General features: G+C 40.4%; 1 protein-coding gene across 10 annotated transcripts in view; it reads right to left on the bottom strand.

Moving 5' to 3' along the window:
- The window catches only part of LOC126293735 (uncharacterized), a 113,838-nt gene that overhangs the window by 62,612 nt on the left and 30,864 nt on the right, over positions 1-20,362 (bottom strand). For 5 of the 10 annotated variants that reach the window (XM_049987069.1, XM_049987071.1, XM_049987072.1 and 2 more), the window contains 3 exons: positions 14,721-14,950; positions 7,707-7,842; positions 1,318-1,371 (listed from right to left, as the gene is read on the bottom strand). In XM_049987069.1, coding sequence (XP_049843026.1) covers positions 1,318-1,371; positions 7,707-7,842; positions 14,721-14,950 — 420 coding nt within the window. The remainder of the gene's footprint in view (positions 1-1,317; positions 1,372-7,706; positions 7,843-14,720; positions 14,951-20,362) is intronic. The other 5 variants (XM_049987074.1, XM_049987075.1, XM_049987076.1 and 2 more) reach the window with 1 other exon arrangement.

Here is a 20,362-nt window from a genome sequence, read left to right as displayed (position 1 = left end):
GAAAGAAAGGGAAGAAAGGAAAGTGGATTTAGTTACTCACAACCCAGGTTATGAAGCAACAGGGAAAGGAAAACAGGGACTTCCCTGTTTTCCTTTCCCTGTTGCTTCATAACCTGGGTTGTGAGTAACTAAATCCACTTTCCTTTCTTCCCTTTCTTTCCCCTCTCTCCTCCCTGATGAAGGAACATTTATTCCGAAAGCTAGGAACTTAAATTTTCGGTTGTTTTTTGTGTTTCTATCGGCTGTACTGAGCTGAGGTAAGTACTGGCCAGCCCCTCTATCTCTTTGTTAGTAATAGATTCTGAAGATGGTCAACATACTGCTGAAACTGGTAATGATATTAAAAAAGTGTTTAATATGTTAATCACTTTTGTCCATTGACTGACTGCAGCTTTTTTCATAAAGTCTTGTGTGTAGGTCTACTGACGCCAGGCAAGAATAAGACTTCCTTTCTGTAGCTTTACTGTTTTCTATGTTTCATTTATGAACAAGTACTTTAGACAGAAAACAAATCATATGAGACCCAATAAAAACAAAAAATCTGTGTACATAATATATATTTAATGAGTTCAGTTTTTTCAGGTAATCTGGGTGCCACTCAAATCTAAATGCAGAATGAGTACACCGTTAACATTGGAGATATTTAAAACCCAAATTATGACTTGAACACGAGAAGCAGAGGTTACAAACATGTTCAGCAATCGGGCCCTAATAGTTATACCATGCTTCATGCCCTTGAGTATCTCAAAAAAACCAGTTCTAGATTTGACTATCACCCAATAAGACAATTGTCAGTCTCTCTCGAACCTCGGCACATGTGTCCTAATAAACATAAGTGCAATAATGTTGTCCCGGCCTTCAGTGTATAAACAGGAGGAAATTTTTGCAACGAAGTAAATATGAACCACTAACTCCTCGTGCATCACAAAACTTAACGAATTGCTTACAAAACGTATGATGTCAATTTTCCAAAATAGTGGACCACTGTAATTACTTCATAAAATGAAGGTAGCAGGCAAATGTGAATTGTCAATAAAGCTTTTCATAAACATTTAATTTACAACTAGAATATTAACAACACTGACTGTCAGACTTTCTCTTAAATAGCAACAAATACAACAACCAGTGCTCTCCACAGAAACTATTCATAGTGTACTACTATGCCAAATGACACAAAAAAAAAGAAACCACAGCAAAGCTCAGTGTTTTATTTTCTCTTCTGTCCCAAGTGCCTGTGGACCAACACAAAAAGCGACCACAGCCAAGCACCACAGCACACAAACAAAAATTGCTGTTGTTGCGTCAGTGACATCTTACCAAAACGCTTGAAGCTCACCGACTTGCCAGTCACAGGGTCTTTCGCCAATGTACCTGCATTTAAAACATGTTTCATACAGATCAAGAAGAGACCTAGTGTTTTGCTTATTAAGAAATACATTCACTACTGAACATTTCTCCGACATTCAGGATTTTACGGGATATTACTAACAGCAGGTCCTTCAATACAGGAACAGCATTCTGAAAAATAATGTTAACAGTAAAAAGAAACAACATGAGCAGCCTACATGAATTCACAAAGAAGTGTTGCAATGGATATAGCGTAGTGTATAACCTAGTGTCCTCATTATCTTTTGCTTTTTTAAAAAATGTACTAATGCCTAATCAAATTACTTTATTTTAACTGTTTTGTCAGTAACTGTTAAAGATGTTCCCAGTAAGAACCAAATTCCAACGGAGCACATTGTTATTACTTTTTTTCCTTTCTTGCTCTTCACACACTTCCTTTCAATGTAAGAACATTTAGAGGATTTCATCACAAGAATTGTAATAAATCTACACAACCAAACTGAAATGATTATTTTTCATAATTTTTGCATTCATAGAAAGCTCTGCATGCTGAAGAAGAGTGCCAAAAATTATATAAACTGTTTTGGTCCTATTCTACTTCTACAAATTTCTTCTGAGCATTCAAAAATACAGTCACCTCTGACCTCAAAGTGGAAGATACTACCACACAGGCCATTTTATACAATCACAGTTGGTTGTTGGAGTTAAAGGGACTGAACTGCAAGGTCATCAGTTCCTTCATTCTGTATGTATAGAACCAGGAATAACCCTGATAAGGAGGATACAAAAGGCAAATCCTGGGAAGCCCAACTGTAAACAAGATTCAACAAGACAGAGAAAATCAAGAAGTAGGAGGGGAGTGAGAGTGGGTAAGGAGAGTGAGCCACTCTGCCGAGAATGCAGCTGAAGGTCTCCAGAGCACGGTATATGGTGGAAGATGCATCCCACCAGCACCAAATCTCCATCAGCCACGGCAAGAAAACAAGTAGCACAGACAAGATTATAAAACTTTAGAGAACATGAAATACTAAAAATGGCAGACATAAAAGAAAAAGGAGAATAAAAATGTGGGAACGGTAAGGGCCAGGCCAGACCGTCGGGCAAGAGCCACCTCGAGCCGTGGGCCAGAGCAGACGAGGTATGCATCTCTGACCCCTCAGGTAGTCAATGAGATCCGAATGCCCCACCTCACAGGGACGCATAGAAACTACATTTGCAGACGAAATGTAAAACTAGTCAGCTACTCCAGCACCACCTGCTAACACCAGTGGAAATGTGTCTGGAAGGTTAAGACATTGACGCAAAGCAGTCAAATTTTGGCTGTCTAACAGGATGTGGGCCACTGTCATGTAGACACCACATCGGCAGTGACGTGGGTTTTCAGGTCAGCCAAGATGGCCAATGCACGGCCGACAAATGACAACGGATTCCATGTGAGATGGACAAAGGGAAAATTATCACAAGGTGGTTGTCTCCTTTATTGCCGTCAGTTAATTTGTGGAGTGCAGGAAAACTGTTCAGAGATATAGACATCCGACAATTGATCCTGTAGTTTGACAAAAGGTTATACGAACACAGTATGCTCGACAACTATCTAAACTACTGTCCACAGAATTCTGAAGAAAACCATGTGGCTTCAAACATGAACCTGATATAAGTACACTATGTAATCAAAAGTATCCGGACACCCCCAAAAACATGTTTTTCATATTAGGTGCACTCTGTTGCCACCTGCTGCCAGGTACTCCATATCAGCAATCTCAGTAGCCTTTAAACATTGTGAGAGAGCAGAATGAGGTGCTCTGAAGACCTCATGGACTTCCCACATTGTCAGGTGATGGGGTTCACTTGTGTCATACGTGTGTACACGAGACTTCCACACTCCTAAACATCCCTATGTCTTGTGTTTCTGATGTGGTAGTGAAGTGTAAACGTAAAGGGACACGTATAGCACAAAAGTGTGCAGGCCGACCTCGTCTGTTGACTGATGTGGAATAGGCAGACATCTGTCCAGACCATCACAAATTCCAAATTGCATCAGGATTCACTGTAAGTACTATGACAGTTAGGTGGGAGGTGAGAAAACTTGGATTTCACAGTCGAGCGGCCGCTCATAAGCCACACATCCCGCAGATAAATGCCAAATGATGCCTCGCTTGGTGTAAAGAGCATAAACATTGGACAATTGAACCGTGAAAAAAAGTTGTGTGGAGTGATGAGTCACAATGAGTGACAATGAGTCACAATACACAATGTGGTGATCTGATGGAAGGGTGTGGGTATGGCGAATGCCTGGTGAACGTCACCTGCCAGCATGTGTAGTGCGAACAGTAAAATTCGGAGGCAGTGGTGTTATGGTGTGGTCGTGCTTTTCATGGAGGGGACTTGCACCCCTTGATGTTTTGCATGGCACTATCACAGCGCAGGCCTACGTTGATGTTTTAGGCACTGCCTTACTTCCCACAATTGAAGCGCAATTCAGGGATGGCAGTTGAATATTTCAACATGATTGAGCACCTGTTCATAATGTACAGCCTGAGAGGGAATGGTTACAAAACAATAACATCCCTGTGCTGACTAACCTGAACAGAGTACTGATGCGAATCCTATGGAACACCTTTGGGATGTTTTGGAACACTGACTTCATGCCAGGTCCCAAAGACCGACATCGATACGTCCCCTCAGTGTAGCACTCCATGATGAATGGGCTGCCATTCCCCAAGAAACCTTTCAGCAGCTGATTGAACGTATGCCTGCGAGTGTGGAAGCTCTTATCAAGCCTAAGGGTGGGCCAACACCATACTGAATTCCAGCATTACCAATGGAGGGCACCATGAACTTTTAAGTCATTTTCAGCCAGGTGTTCGGATGCTTTTGAACACAGTGTACGTGTAGCAGGTATTTGAGACAGGTAGCATCCTGGATTATGCTCGCAACAACATCAGTAACAAAGGACTACAGAACAACATTAGAGATCGAATTCTCTCTCACATTTACATACACACCTAGTTACTTTATTTACCCTCTTTTTGAATTCTTTATTATTAAGCAATTTGTTTTTTACCGCTCTATGAAGTGCTATTACTGTTGTGTTTCTTGAGTTGTTTACAAAACGAGAACTGTGTGTGAGAATTATCCTTGGCTTTGGCTTTTTATTTTCCATGTTTCCCTTTTAGCTTATAATGCATGAACTGCTGATCCCCAGAGCTAATGATGTGACTAACTACTTTCAGCACTGCTCTAGGACCATCAGATGCTTTTGAGCCAAAGCCATACTCTGTTACCATTTTTAAATTTCATTTAAGATTTTTTTATTTACGGTAGTCGCTAATGGAACAATTTGAAATTTATTTGCCGATTGTGCATTCATTGATGTCGACTGTATTAGCTATAGCTGTACTACCCCTCAATGACTTGCGAAAATTAGAGCCAGAGTGTGGTTCTACCAAGGGTTTCCCATTTACTGTGAGAGACTGCCTCAGCCAATCCTGCTGTCTGTGCACATAAAAAAAATTGCAGTCAGTGAATAAATTTCAAATTATTTCGTGCAGCTGTAGATTGTCAATAACACTTGTTCTTTCAGACATGGGGGTACACTGTCATTAATGAAACAATTGGGAAGAACAATATGAAACCCATCTGTTGTTGTTGTTGTTGTTGTTGTTGTTGTGTTCTTCAGTCCAGAGACTGGTTTGATGCAGCTCTCCATTCTACTCTATCCTGTGCAAGCCTCTTCATCTACGAATGACTACTGCAACATACATCCTTCAGAATATGCTCAGCGTATTCATCTCTTCGTCTTCCTCTATGATTTTTACCATCTATGCTTCCCTCCAGTACAAAATTGGTGATCCCTTGATGCCTTAGAACATGTCCTACCAACTAATTCCTTCTTCTTGTCAAGTTGTGCCACAATTTCCTCTTCTCCCCAACTCTATTCAGTGCCTCCTCATTAGTTACATGATCTACCCATCGAATCTTTAGCATTCTTCTGTAGCAACACATTTCGAAAACTTATATTCTTCTCTTGTCTAAACTGTTGATTGTGATACTTTATTATCAATGTTAACAAATTTCTCTTCACCAGAAACACTTTCCTTGCATGTTGCCAGTGTACATTTTATATCCTCTACTCTACCCATCATTAGTTCTTTTGCTCCCTGAACAACGAAACTTATTTACTACTTTAAGTGTCTCATTTCCTAATCTAATTCCCTCAGCATCAACTGATTTAATTCGACTACTTTCCATTATTCTCATTTTGCTATTGTTGATGTTCATCTTACATCACCCTTTCAAGACACTGTCCATTCCATTCAGGTGCTCTTTCACGTCTTTTGCTGTCTCTGACAGAATTACAAAGTCATTGGCAAACCTCAAATTTTCTATTTCTTCTCATGAATTTTAATACCTACTCCAATTTTTTCTTTTGTTTCCTTTAATACTTGCTCAATATACAGATTGAATAACATTGGGGAGAGGCTGCAACACTGTCTCACTCCCTTTCCAACCACTGCTTCCCTTTCATGTCCCTCGACTCATAACTGCCATCTGGTTTCTGTATGAATTGTAAATAGTCTTTCGCTCCTTGTATTTTACCCAAGCCACCTCCAGAATTTGAAAGTATTCCAGTTAACATTGTCAAAAGCTTTCTCTAAGTCTACAAAGGCTAGAAACGTACGTTTGTCTTTCCTTAATCTATCTTCTAAGATAAGTCTTAGGGTCAGTATTGCCTCGCTTGTTCTAACATTTCCACGGAATCCAAAGTGGTCTTCCCCAAGGTCAGCTTCTACCAGTTTTTCCATTTGTCTGTAAATAATGTGTGTTGGTATTTTGCAACTGAATTACTAAACTGAAAGTTTGGTAATTTTCACACCTGTCAACACCTGCTTTCTTTGAGACTGGAATTATTATTTTCTTCTTGAAGTCTGACGGTATTTTGCCTGTCTCATACATCTTTGTCACCAGATGACTGGATCTCACAAGGCTATCAATAGTTCTAATGGAATGTTGTCTTCTCCGAGGGCCTTATTTTGACTTAGGTCTTTCAGTGCTCACAAATTCTTCACACTGTTGCATATCTCCCATTTCTTCTTCATCTACTTCCTCCTCCATTTCTATAACATTGCCCTCAAGTACATCACTCTTGTATAGAACCTCTTAAAATTCCTTCCACCTTTCTGCTTTCCCTTCTTTGCTTAGGGCAGGTTTTCCATCTGAGCTCTTGATATCCAAACATGTGGTTCTCTTTTACCTAAAGGCCCCTTTAATTTTCCTGCAGGCAATATCTATCTTACCCCTAGTGATACATGCTTTTACATCCTTACATTTGACCTCTAGCCATCCCTGCTAAGCCATTTTGCAACTCCTGTCATTCTCATTGTCGAGACGTTTGTATCCTTTTTCGTCTGGTTCATTTTTTGCATTTTTATATTTTCTCCTTTCGTCAATTAAATTCTCTCTCTCTCCAGTTACCTAAGGATTTCTGCTAGCCCTCTTCTTTTTACCTGCATGATGCTATGCTGCCTTCACTATTTCATTCTTTAAAGCTACCCATTCTTCCTCTACTGTATTTCTTCCCCCTGTTCTTGTCACTACCTCCCTAATACTCTCTCTGAAACTCTCTACAACCTCTGGTTCTTTCAGTTTATCCAGGTCCCAGGTCCCTAAGTTCCTACCTTTTTGCAGTTTTTTCAGTTTCAATATACAGTTCATAACCAATAAATTGTGGCCCGAGTCCACATTTGCCCCTGGAAATGTCTTACAATTTAAAATCTGGTTCTTAAATCTCTGAAACCTCCACGTCTCTTCAATGTATACAACCTTCTTTCATGATTCTTAAACAAAGTGTTATGCTCTGTGCAAAATTCTACCAGGTGGCTTCTCCTTTCATTCCTTACTTTTCCTTCTCTTTCTTTTCCTACAGTCACATGCCAGTCCCCCACGACTACTAAATTTTCGTCTCCCTAAAGTATCTAAATAATTTCTTTTATCCAATCATATATTTCTTCAATCTCTTTATAATCTGTGGAGCTAGTTGGCTCCTATTTTTTTATTCATTATTAAACCAACTCCTGCATTACCGTTATTTGATTTTGTATTTATAGCCCTGTATTCACCTGCTCAGAAGTCTTGTTCCTCCTGCCACCCAACTTCACAAATTTTCACTGTATCTGACTTTAACCTACCCATATCCCTTTTCAAATGTTATAACCTACCTGCCCAATTAAGGGATCTGACATTCCACACTCCAATGCACAGAATGCCAGTTTTGTTTCTCCTGGTGACATATATATTACACAATTAAAATTATTATTTCATAAATATTTTCATCAATGTACAACATGTTACTCACGTACCGACTGTTGTGTACCGTACAAAGGTTTCCCGGTTATCTAGCATGGAGTCCACTGCCAACTTCTCACAGTACTGTGCGGTGATGATGGCGATTGTCGGCTGCTTGGACTGCACCATGGCCGGCATGTTACGCACAACCTGTGGAAAACAAACTTACCTTGTAAAATCTACACAATCGATTGACACAGAGCATGTACCTTCACGAACTGACAGAATCCTGCAGAAACGCATTTGTGTCAGTTATGTGGCACCAAATGGACAGGAGTGCCCATTTTTCTTACGAATATGTTGCTTTTATCAAGACTAATTCCCATCTCTCTGGATTAGTCAACTGAGACCTTGTCAATAGCCAATATAAAAACTTCCAGACTCTGGTGATACTAAGCAGAGTCTCTCAGAGTGACGATAACAAAACACAAGATCAACAGTACAGTGTTCTATGTTTAAAGAGTGGAGGTGCGGGGAGGGACAGCACATGGACAATGAAGCATTATGCAATATATTGTTTAAAAAATCAAGGAAACTTAAGTGAACATCCTCTTTGAAAAAATATGTTATTTCCTACTGAATTAGGGCTGTTCAGGAGTTTAATGGCAACACTATCCCACTACTGGACAAGAATAGCTACCTCATTCTCTGGTCATCATATTCTCCATGAAATTTTCTCTGCAGATTGCGAACAAGACTGAGTGTATGCACTAAAGTGGATGACACATCTGCCTTAGAAGCAAGTACGTGCAACGGACAGTTTGCCTGCAGGTGTGTACATTGACAAGAAAAAAAAAAAAATTCCTGGATTTTTCCCGGTTAAAAATACCCTTTCTCCCGGATGAAAATATACTTTTTCCGTGTTAAGTGACTGTATACTTTTCCTTGGAACTGTAAAACTTATCAATCCTTTGTATGGTTATGGTTTTATACACCAGTGTGAAATTTCTCAGCCCTTAAAAAAACTAAACTCAATAAAAATAATAAAACATGTTTTGGAAAGATCTTTGATGTGCAGCAACATGTACACTGCAAATTTTCGTGATGTAGTCAGCCAATAGCAATATCACTGTTAAGTAGCGTGTACACACAAATAGGGAAAGTAAATCGTTTAAATTAATACACACAGTTTTGCTATAAGAAAAACAAAGCTTTCACATATAATATTGGTCTCAAAGATTAATAAGCTGCAAAAGAAGCTAAGCTTTCACATATAATGTTAATCTTTTACGGGCACATTACACTTTAAGATACATCACACAAATGTGCCAGTAAAAACAACATTTATGTCTGATCTTCTGGACTCTAAATTTTTCAAAAAGGTTGTCCTCAAATACTTAATTTTTAAATTACATACAAACGCTATGTGACTTAAGAAATTCATCGTACATTCTCACACATAGTTCATCTTGTGTTAAAGGAAATTTACTTTGAAACTAATGCTTTTCAAACAACCATTTGCAATATTTTCGCGCAACCTGTTAGAAATAGGTTCGTTTCAGCAGTTGCCAGATATCAGGCGTCACCGCACTTGCACAGTTATGACGACGCAGGAAACCCTTATGTTCGTACGTGTAAAACATTAAAAGATCTTTCATTATGTCATAAAAGAAAAAAATACATGAGAGGATACTCCAAGAGCATCAGAGTTTCATGAACCATATTAAAATGCATAATTCGGATTAATGTGCACATTCGCGTATGTCCAGATTCAGACAAATTTTCTTGGAGTACCAGTACTGTATTTTTTCATGTTTGGTTCTTTATTATAGCATAATGCCATACATGCTAGAAGATGAGAACTAGCACTTGAAATGTAGTGAACACTTGAAACTAGCCAATAGTGTAGAATTAAACACTGTTTGAAATAAATTGATTGCCTCAGTGGAAAAGATTAATAAAAGCCAAATTTCTTTAGCAAGCAGACAAAAATAACTTCGTTGTTTGGCAAGGCAGAAATAAAATAAAATAATAAACTAATAACATATTTTAGTGTTCCATAATTATGTGAATGTATTTTAATTCACTTGATAGCTCCTGGCCAAAAAAATCCGTTTCGTTTTCATTTGATCTAAGAGCAATTAACAAAGAGGAAAAAGCAAAACCACTAAACCTCCCCAATACAACTAAGATTGCTAGACAGACACAATAAAAAAAACGCAAAAACCCACACAAAATTTCAAGCTTTCGCAACCAATGGTTGCTTTGTCAGGAAAGAGGGAAGGAGAGGGAAAGACAAAAGGATGTGGGTTTTAAGGGAGAGGGTAAGGAGTCATTCCAATCCCGGGATCGGAAAAACACACACACACACACACACACACACACACACACACACACACACACACACACACACACACACACACACACACACACACACTAGCAGACATATTTAAAGGCAAAGAGTTTGGGCAGAGATGTCAGTCGAGGCGGAAAGGCAGAGGCAAAGATGTTGTTCAATGACAGGTGAGGTATGAGTGGTGGCAACTTGAAATTAGTGGAGATTGAGGCCTGGTGGATAACAGGAAGAGAGGATATATTGAAGGGCAAGATCCCATCTCCGGAGTTTGGATAGTTTGGTGTTAGTGGGAAGTATCCAGATAACCCGGCCGGTTTAACACTGTGCCAAGATGTGCTGGCCGTGCACCAAGGCATGTTTAGCCACAGGGTGATCTTCATTACCAACAAACACTGTCTGCCTGTGTCCATTCATGCGAATGGACAGTTTATTGCTGGTCATTCCCACATAGAAAGCGTCACAGTGTAGACAGGTCAGTTGGTAAATCACGTGGGTGCTTTCACACGTGGCTCTGCCTTTGATCGTGTACACCTTCCGGGTTGCAGGACTGGAGTAGGTGGTGGTGGGAGGGTGCATGGGACAGGTTTCACACCGGGGGCAGTTACAAGGGTGGGAGTCAGAGGGTAGGGAAGGTGGTTTGGGGATTTCATAGGGATGAACCAAGAGGTTACGAAGCTTAGGTGGATGGCGGAAAGACACTCTTGGTGGAGTGGGGAGGATTTCATGAAGGATGGATCTCACTTCGGGGCAGGATTTGAGAAAGTCGTATAACAGCAACAAACTGCCCATTCGCATGAATGGACACAGGCAGACAGTGTTTGATGGTAATGAGGATCACCCTGTGGCTAAACATGCCTTGGTGCATGGCCAGCACATCTTGGCACAGTGTTACATGGGCCGGGTTATCTGGATACTTCCCACTAACACCAACCTATCCGAACTCCGGAGATGGGAACTTGCCCTTCAATATATCCTCTCTTCCTGTTATCCACCATGCCTCAATCTCCACTAATTTCAAGTTGCCGCCACTCATACCTCACCTGTCATTCAACAACAACTTTGCCTCTGCACTTCCGCCTCGACTGACATCTCTGCCCAAACTCTTTGCCTTCAAATATGTCTGCTAATATATATATACTTACCAAGCGGGAAAGCGCCGGCAGACAGGCACATGAACAAAACACACACACAGAATTACGAGCTTTCGCAACTGGCAGTTGCTTCGTCAGGAAAGAGGGAAGGAGAGGGAAAAATGAAAGGATGTGGGTTTTAAGGGAGAGGGTAAGGAGTCATTCCAATCCCGTGAGCGGAAAGACTTCCCTTAGGGGAAAAAAAGGACAGGTGTACACTCGCGCACACACACACACACATCCATCCTCTGCTTGTGTCTGTGTATGTGCAGATGGATATGTGTGTGTGTGCGCGCGAGTGTACACCTGTCCTTTTTTTCCCCTAAGGGAAGTCTTTCCGCTCCCGGGATTGGAATGACTCCTTACCCTCTCCCTTAAAACCCACATCCTTTCGTCTTTCCCTCTCCTTCCTGAAGAAGCAACCATCGGTTGCGAAAGCTAGTAATTCTGTGTGTGTGTTTTGTTCATGTGCCTGTCTGCCGGCGCTTTCCCGCTTGGTAAGTCTTGGAATCTGTGTGTGTGTGTGTGTGTGTGTGTGTGTGTGTGTGTGTGTGTATACACCTGTCCTTTTTCCCCTCTAACGTATGTCTTTCCGCTGCCGGGATTGGAATGACTCCTTACCTTCTCCCTTAAAACCCACATCCTTTCATATTTCCCTCTCCTTCCCCCTTTCCTGACAAAGCAACCATCGGTTGCGGAAGCTTGAAATTTTGTGTGTGTGTTTGCGTTTTTTTATTGTGTGTATATACCAGCGCTTTCCCATTTGGTAAGCCATGGAATCTTTGTTTTTAATATATTTTTCCCATGTGGAATGTTTGTTTCTATTTTATTTATATCCTATGAATAATCGATACACCAACATGCGCTGGATGCTATGTGCTTTGTGAAACAAGTTTCTTTTTTCTGAAGAATATGAATTTGGCCCCCTGACAGGTTCTGGTAGAGACCAAAAGGGGATGGTGTGTATTAAAATGACTGAGAAGCAAAAAGGGGCGAGGGAATTGACCAATAAGCTGGATGAAGTCTTCCCTGGTGATAGCGAGAGAGAGAGGCAAGTGTAGACTGTACAAAGAGAAAAGGTGAAGTGAGGAAAGAAAATGTGGACTGCAACAGCTTGCAGCCGTATGTTCAGCGAGATGGTTTTACTGTGTCACCCAGGATAAGCAGTGTGACTCCCGATGAGATGGAATGCCGTTTTCAGAAGGGGGGTGTGGGGTGGGGGGGGTGGGTGGGGGGCAAAGGTGACTAGAAAGAAATGCAAGAGGTCAAGGTGGCCATGAGGACAATTTTGTTTCTTGAAAGCAGAGAACAATTGGACACAATGATTTCAAGAGCAGCCATAATTCCTCCTCGTTAGATCTAATGCCACAAATGTTCCACTGTACAAGAGTCATAACGGGGAAAGGGGACTAGGGAACTGATGAAGGATTGTTACTTCGGCAGCTACCAAGTGCCGGTCTTCGAAGGCTCAGTGCTAGAGGACACAGAGGCTTGAAGATCCAGTTCATTGGACTCTCAATGGGTCGGCCTATGGATTCCAGGGCAGAAAAACGATTCCAGGGCAGAAAAACAGTAGGCAGTGCGCACCAGCTATATGGAGGTCAGTCGGATGAGGGTATCACACTGCGACACCGTTCAAGAGGATCTCCGAGTCAGGGGAGGACACGTTTGTTTGCCTTTGTTTGATTTCATACGGCCTTTGCAATTGGCACATGGCAATTCTTCACAGGAGTATTCCTTTTGTCATGCTACACATAGAAGGTGATTTTGCTGCCAAAGGTGAAGATCTAGTGGCTTGTTGCACAGCTAGTGTCTTACTTGGCAATTTTATAACTGCAGTGCTGAATTTGAGGTCACAAGTCTGCGTACAGAGGAGGAGACAGGCAAGGTGTTTCGGCTGGACATGCGACTGTGGTTGTAACGTTGACACTGACAGCAATGCATCGGGTTTAGAATTTTTGGTTGGAACATGACTTCAGAGCCTGCTTCGATCTTTGCTGGAAGCACAACTCTATCACATGTTGGAAAAAGAATTCATATAGGCACTACGGTTACATCAACTTTTTTCATTACCCAATGAACTGCAAAGATGTCCTGATTAGAGAGGTAAGTTTGGATTTGGATTTCTCCCTCGGTCAGACCACCGAGCAATCTATTGTAAATAACAACACATGAAGAATTCAGCATTTGACGGGCCTTGATATGAACATGATAGCTGCAGGTGTTGTGCCTAAGGATCACAATTAGTCTCCAAAAGCAAAGTGCCATTACGTAAACAAGACCAAGGTTTCACAGCACCTGCAATTCAATCAGCACCTTTCGTAGCTAAAGACTGACCTCCATCAGTACAGGATGCCACAAGGAAACGAGATGCTTCTGGGAGATTCTTTGAATCTTTAGTCTCATTCTGTTTACGTTTAGTAAATGTAGACTGAGATGGTGATTGACTAATTGCAAGAAAATCCCCCACGATTGCTAGTGTCCTCAATGACACGCTTTTTCCAACTGGGGGCCCTCCCCCCAGATAGGGCGGCTCACTCGTCTTACGTAATTGTTCATACCTCAGGTCACATTTCATGAACTCCTGGCAGAAGGACCAATTGGCAAATTTGGGAAGGAAACAACTCAGATAATTGCCGCTCACTGGGCCTGGCCTATATGGGTGGTACATGTGAACTGTGTATGATGACCCGGGGCTGGGAATTACATGTTACCCAGTCACCAGTTACATGTCAAATGTGTGGAACGACCTTCAGGAGTGTACGGGGATGAAAAGAATCAAACATGATCCTCAATGGGAGGGGAGGGTGGGGGGTTGGGGAAGAAGGCAGTTGAGGAACTGTTGTGATGTTAGGCTACTGAAACTTCAGAACACATTTCCAAAAATATCCCAGACATGTTCTCCAAGGGAGGGGAAAAAGAATAGCAGGAGCATAGATATGCAGCACGAAAATGGATAAGGTGACGCAAAGGAAGGGGCCCCATGGCAGCAAAGCATGTGCTCACAAAAAGGAAAGGTTTGGATGTGTTTGGGCTATTCATGAATACATTTGTGTCATCAGCAAACATCCACCTCCAGTGTCCTGTGTAACTCATTTATATGCAACAAGGGCAGGTCAAAAACAAAACTTTTGAGACACTGTATTTAATGTAACCCAATTCAGAGCTTAGTCTTATTCATATCACATCATACCATACCGTAAGTTGACTTCACCATCAGCCTTCTTCTACTAAGATAACACTATGTCATTTAAGTTTCCCTAGTAGAATTTCCTGATCTACAAAACTGATGGCTTTACCAGATGACAGAAAACACTAACTGAGTAATATTTCTTCTTCAGTTGTATCAGAATTGACTTCTTGAGATGAAATATCACTTTCCCCACAAGAGGAACCTTCACGGAAGCAAAACTGATCTGTTTAATCACAGACATGCTAACTGTGTTGGTTAAGTAACATTCTACCTGACCAACAACTACACTTATTGTGTTAGAACCAAAATGAACACCAATAAGAGTAAGTGCAACGAGAGTGTCCAAAGAAGTGAATCCTCTCACCGCACCTTTACAAAGTACCAAAACTGCCAATTGCCAAACACCGACCTGCACTTTGGTAGCAACTGCGCGCGTGTATGCACCGTGCTCGAGAGCCTTGGCAATGCCCTTCTCCGTTAGCTGTGACAACTGCGCCTGCACTTCCTCCTCGGACCAGCCGTTGGAACGTGCTAGCTCCACCGCAGTCACCGGGTTCGGAAATGAAGATTCCAGCAGTTCTTTGATGCGTTCTTCTGTGAGCGGAGCGACGGCACCCAGTGTGCTCTCATCTGCAGATACTAAAGTTGGAAAATATCGATGATTTGTGAGAGCATCAATAAGATGACACAGAAGTTTGCTTAAATAACTTCTCCAACAAAAATTATCATTGTCAGCAAACTGATTAACACACAAAGGGGATTCCCTTGCAACCACATTGTGGTTTAACTTTCTACAATGGACTGAATACTTATTAATTAAAAAATAAAACAATTCTTACAAAATGGTGAAATAAAAACTTAAATTGTGTATTTGTTAAACCTTTTTGGAAAGATATAATTGTGTAATTTGTAATAAAAGTTAACAACAGCACACATTATTTCACAACACAGGAACCACAAATCTACAACTAAGGAAACACAAGATACTTGTTAAGTATAGCGCCATTCAGCTACATTTAAAAAAATCATTTACTAAAAGCATTAATTCAAAACAACACAAAACAAGTATTTTGGCTTTTTTAAAAGGTATCTTTCTTTTTCCTTTTTAAAATCTTCTGCTTTATAAAGTTATAGTCTGCAGTACATATGAAGGTCATGTTTTACTATTTATCCAGGTGCAAAAACCTGAACTACAAGATTTTAAACAGAAACAAATGTGTTAAGGATTTAAATATCTCTGAACTGGCAGTGTTTGTAAAAGATTACAGTTATTTCAATATCTTAGTGGGCACATACAGTTGTACGATTTTAAAAAAGTGTGATACATTCCTTTATTAAAGCAGCATGTTTTATTTTCCAACTGGAGACATACAGTAAGCATAAGTATGCAAAAGTCATACTGTCACTTCCAGATTCCCATCCAACAGACGCTCAACACAACTGGGTAATAATCTTTCAAGGGAAAACAGATTAAGAGAAGAGACATACTCAGAGAATAAGGCTCTGCTTACTGATGACATGGTTAGATGAGAGAAAGTATTGTTTAAGGTTCAATAACAAGTATACTGTTTCCGTTCTAGTGAGTTTTGTTTATATCAACTTAGTTTTCAGCTTACTGGGCCACCTTTGGGAAACAATTGACTAGCATCTGTTCTTAATGGAAGAATCCGTAAGCAAGAAAGTTTTTTCTTTGAATAACTGTAGTGGGATTACGACAGATGTTCAACTTTGTGTGAAAAATGTCAGGATGATTTAAATGTAAGTTAAGGTAAATTGCTAGGAAAAACATTTCTGTAACACAGACTACTAGCAAAGGTCTTAGCATATGGAATAAGTTCTCAGGTATGGGAGTGGCTCAAATCCTTTAAGCAGCAGAAACTAGTACGTTGTCCTGGACTGTAAGTGTTTGTTGGAGGCAAAGGTAATGTCAGGAGTGGCTACAACAAGTGTGTTAGGACTGCTACTATTCAGTTTAAATGTGGAAAAATATATGGTAATGCAGATGAGTACGAAAAACAATCTGTAATAATCGAATACAGCATTTGTGATGTGCTGTTTGACACAGTCATGTCAAATATCTATGCATAATGCATCAAAGTGAAATGAAATGGAACAAGGCCAGCTGTAAGGAGAACTGCCAACTTTGGTGAATTGGGGGGGGGTTGGGTTGTTTTGGGAAAGCTGACCAGACAGTGAGGTCATCAGTTTCATCGGATTAGGGAAGGAAGTCGGCCGTGCCCTTTCAAAGGAACCATCCCGGAATTTGCCTGGAGCAATTTAGGGAAATCACAGAAAACCTAAATCAGGATGGTGAGACGCAGGATTGAACTGTCGTCCTCCCTAATATGAGTCCAGTGTAGGTGAATTGGGAGAATATACTGAGACCACATACAGAACACTAGTGTGACCTATTCTTGAGTACTGCTTGAGTATTTGCAATCCCCAGCAGGTCAGATGCAAGGAAAACTGCAAAAGCAATTCAGGGACATGCTGGAAGATTTGTTACCAGTAGAACTGAACAGCATGTGAGAATTACGAAAATATTTGGTGAACTCAAATGTTAAGTTGACATTCTTTTTGTGAAGCACTAATGGGAAAGGTTAGAGATCCAGCATTTACAACAGACTGCAGAGAATTGTACTGCAAGCAACATTCATCACAGCTGACAACCATGAAGATGAGAAACAAGACATAAGGCCTCGTACGAAGAAACCAAGGGACCCATTACCATGCACTGTGCAAATGGCTGTTCACTGGCAGATTTCTGGATGTGTGTAGTGGATAAACTTACGATACTGCACACGTAATTCTCATGTGATACATTCTCAATTACTGCTTGAATGATTGTGATATCTATAACATTAACTTAAAGAAAGGCATCAAAGCAATTCAGCAGCAAACTGCTCGATTTATCACTGGCCAGTTCTATAGGTACGGCAATATTACGCAAATGCTCTGTGCACTTAGAAGGGAAGAAGACTTATCTTTTCACAAAAAAAGCTATTGAGGAAGTTTAGAGAACCAACCTTTGCAACAGAACCAGAATAATTGTACTGTCTGGGCAGTAATTACAAAAGAAGGGAGATTATGGCTCATACTGAGGCAAGCATGCAAAATTTTCCACTCACTCTCCTTGTGAGTTGAGCACTTTCTGGCAGGCACACAGAAGGAGACAACTGCTTCAGAGACACCAATTTTTCCCACACCTATGTGGGTCTGCCAATTATCCCTCAACTAATGTGTTGGATGTGTCAATATTAAAGACATTTTCCACTTCTATGTCAGGAAGTGCAAAATGGATAAGCAGGGATGGCTAGAGGACAAATGTAAGGATGTAGAGGCTTATCTCAGTAGGGGTAAGATAGATACTGCATACAGGAAAATTAAAGAGACCTTTGGAGAAAAGAGAACCACTTGTATGAATATCAAGAGCTCAGATGGAAACCCAGATCTACGCAAAGAAGGGAAACCAGAAAGGTGGAAGGAGTATATAGAGGGTCTATACAAGGGCGATATACTTGAGGACAATGTTATAGAAACGGAAGAGGATGGAGATGAAAATTAAATGGGAGATATCATACTGCGTGAAGAGTTTGATAGAGCACTAAAAGACCTAAGTCGATACAAGGCCCCGGGAGTAGACAACATTCCATTAAAACTACTGACGGTCTTGGGAGAGCCAGTCCTGACAAGACTCTACCATCTGGGAGCAAGACGTATGAAACGGACGAAATGCCCTCAGACTTCAAGAGGAATATAATAATTACAATCCCAAAGAAAGCAGGTGCTGACAGATGTGAAAATTACCAAACTATCAGTTTAAGAAGTCATTAATGCAAAATACTAACACATATTCTTTACAGACGAATGGAAAAACTGGTAGAAGCCGACCTCAGGGAAGATCGGTTTGGATTCCGTAGAAATGGAACACGTGAGGCAATACTGACTCTACGTCTTATCTTAGAAGAAAGATTTAGGAAAGGCAAACCTATGTTTGTACCTTTTGTAGACTTAGAAAAAGCTTTTGACAATGTTGGCTGGAATACTCTCTTTCAAATTCTGAAGGTGGAAGGGATAAAATACAGGGAGCAAAAGGCTATTTACAATTTGTACAGAAACCAGATGGCAGTTATTTGAGTCGAGGGGCATGAAAGGGAAGCAGTGGTTGGGAAGGGAGTGAGACAGGGTTATAGCCTATCCCCAATGTTATTCAATCTGCATACTGAGCAAGCAGTGAAGGAAACAAAAGAAAAATTTGGAGTAGGTATTAAAATCCATGGAGAAGAAATAAAAACCTTGAGGTTCGCCGATGACATCGTAATTCTGTCAGAGACAGCAAAGGACTCGGAAGAGCAGTTGAATGGAATGAACAGTGTCTTGAGAGGAGTATATAAGATGAACATCAACAAAAGCAAAACGAGGATAATGGAATGTAGTCGAATTAAGTCGGGTGATGCTGAGGGAATTAGATTAGGAAATGAGACACTTAAAGTAGTAAAGGAGTTTTGATATTTGGGGAGCAAAATAACTAAGGATGGTCGATGCACAGAGGATATACAATGTAGACTGGTTATGGCAAGGAAAGCGTTTCTCAAGAAGAGAAATTTGTTAACATCAAGTATAGATTTAAGTGCCAGGAAGTCGTTTCTGAAAGTATTAGTATGGAGTGTAGCCATGTATGGAAGTGAAACATGGACGATAAATGGTTTGGAAAAGAAGAGAATAGAAGCTTTCGAAATGTGGTGCTACAGAAGAATGCTGAAGATTAGATGGGTAGATCACATAACTAATGAGGAGGTATTGAATAGAATTGGGGAGGAGTTTGTGGCACAACTTGACTAGAAGAAGGGATCGGTTGGTAGGACTTGTTCTGAGGCATCAAGGGATCACCAATTTAATACTGGAGGGCAGCGTGGAGGGTAAAAATCGTAGAGGGAGACCAAGGGATGAATACACTAAGCAGATTCAGAAGGATGTAGGCTGCAGAAGGTAGTGGGAGATGATGATGATGCTTGTACAGGATAGAGTAGCATGGAGAGCTGCATCAAACTAGTCTCAGGACTGAAGACCACAACAACAACTTATGTCATCAATATTCTTCCTACAGCTACCCAATCAATGCTGACAATCTCCACATTGTGAGGTTTGCTGAGGAACAATGCACTGTCACAGAAGCAGAATTTGCTTCCCATGCCAGATATGCTAGCTCCACCTATAAATAATTTTCTCTCTTGGTTACATGCCTTCCAGTTTCCAGTTTCACAGGCAAGACTTTGGAACAGTCCTCAAGCAGGATTTGTAAATTTCTCAGTTCCATTTCCTGTCTCTTCAGATATCCTCTATTTTTCTAATCTTATTTTCTATTTTCTTACTGTGTTTGAAAAGTAAGTTCTTCTCCACTCCACATATTGAGCAATAAATCACCTATGGCGACCGTCATCCTTCCCTATAATTGCCAGAGGGCTTCTCCTTTGTAATAGGGTTAATTTTCTGGAAGTGTTTTCCCATCTTCTACCATTTTCTTCCAAGTTTTTCTGCATGGTGATTACACAAAAAAATTCTTAGTAAATTTCTTAGTATCGATATTTTCAATTCTGTCTGCAGATTGCAGAAACCTAAAAAATTATCTTTTACTATAATGGGTTAAGGCATTTAATAATATTAATAATAAACTGACTCGAGCTTATTATTTTAATGTCAACTAAGTTACAAAAAAAATTGATATACCCTTCACCTAATTAACATACATTAAGAAAACTTGAAATTTTAATCACTGAACCAGAAACTAGTCATAGGGTGGCCTCAGACTTAAATGCCAGTAATTATTTAATATAGTTCTCTGGAGTTAAACTGATTTTTTTTAAAAAAAAAAGCTATTATGAAACTGTTTTCCGAGACCAAGGTAACCATTTAGTGGAATATTAAGATTCAACTATAGTCTTTTCAACAGCATTTTCACTATGCCAGTGTACATTTCCAGCAGATAGGTTTTTATTATAAGTTTTCCATTTATTTCACCACCTTACTTTTGCCATGAAGAACCTCCCACTA

Source organism: Schistocerca gregaria, chromosome 10 (genome assembly GCF_023897955.1).
Source record: "Schistocerca gregaria isolate iqSchGreg1 chromosome 10, iqSchGreg1.2, whole genome shotgun sequence".
Classification (NCBI taxonomy): Eukaryota; Metazoa; Arthropoda; class Insecta; order Orthoptera; family Acrididae; genus Schistocerca; species Schistocerca gregaria.
This window is presented reverse-complemented; position numbering and strand designations above follow the sequence as displayed.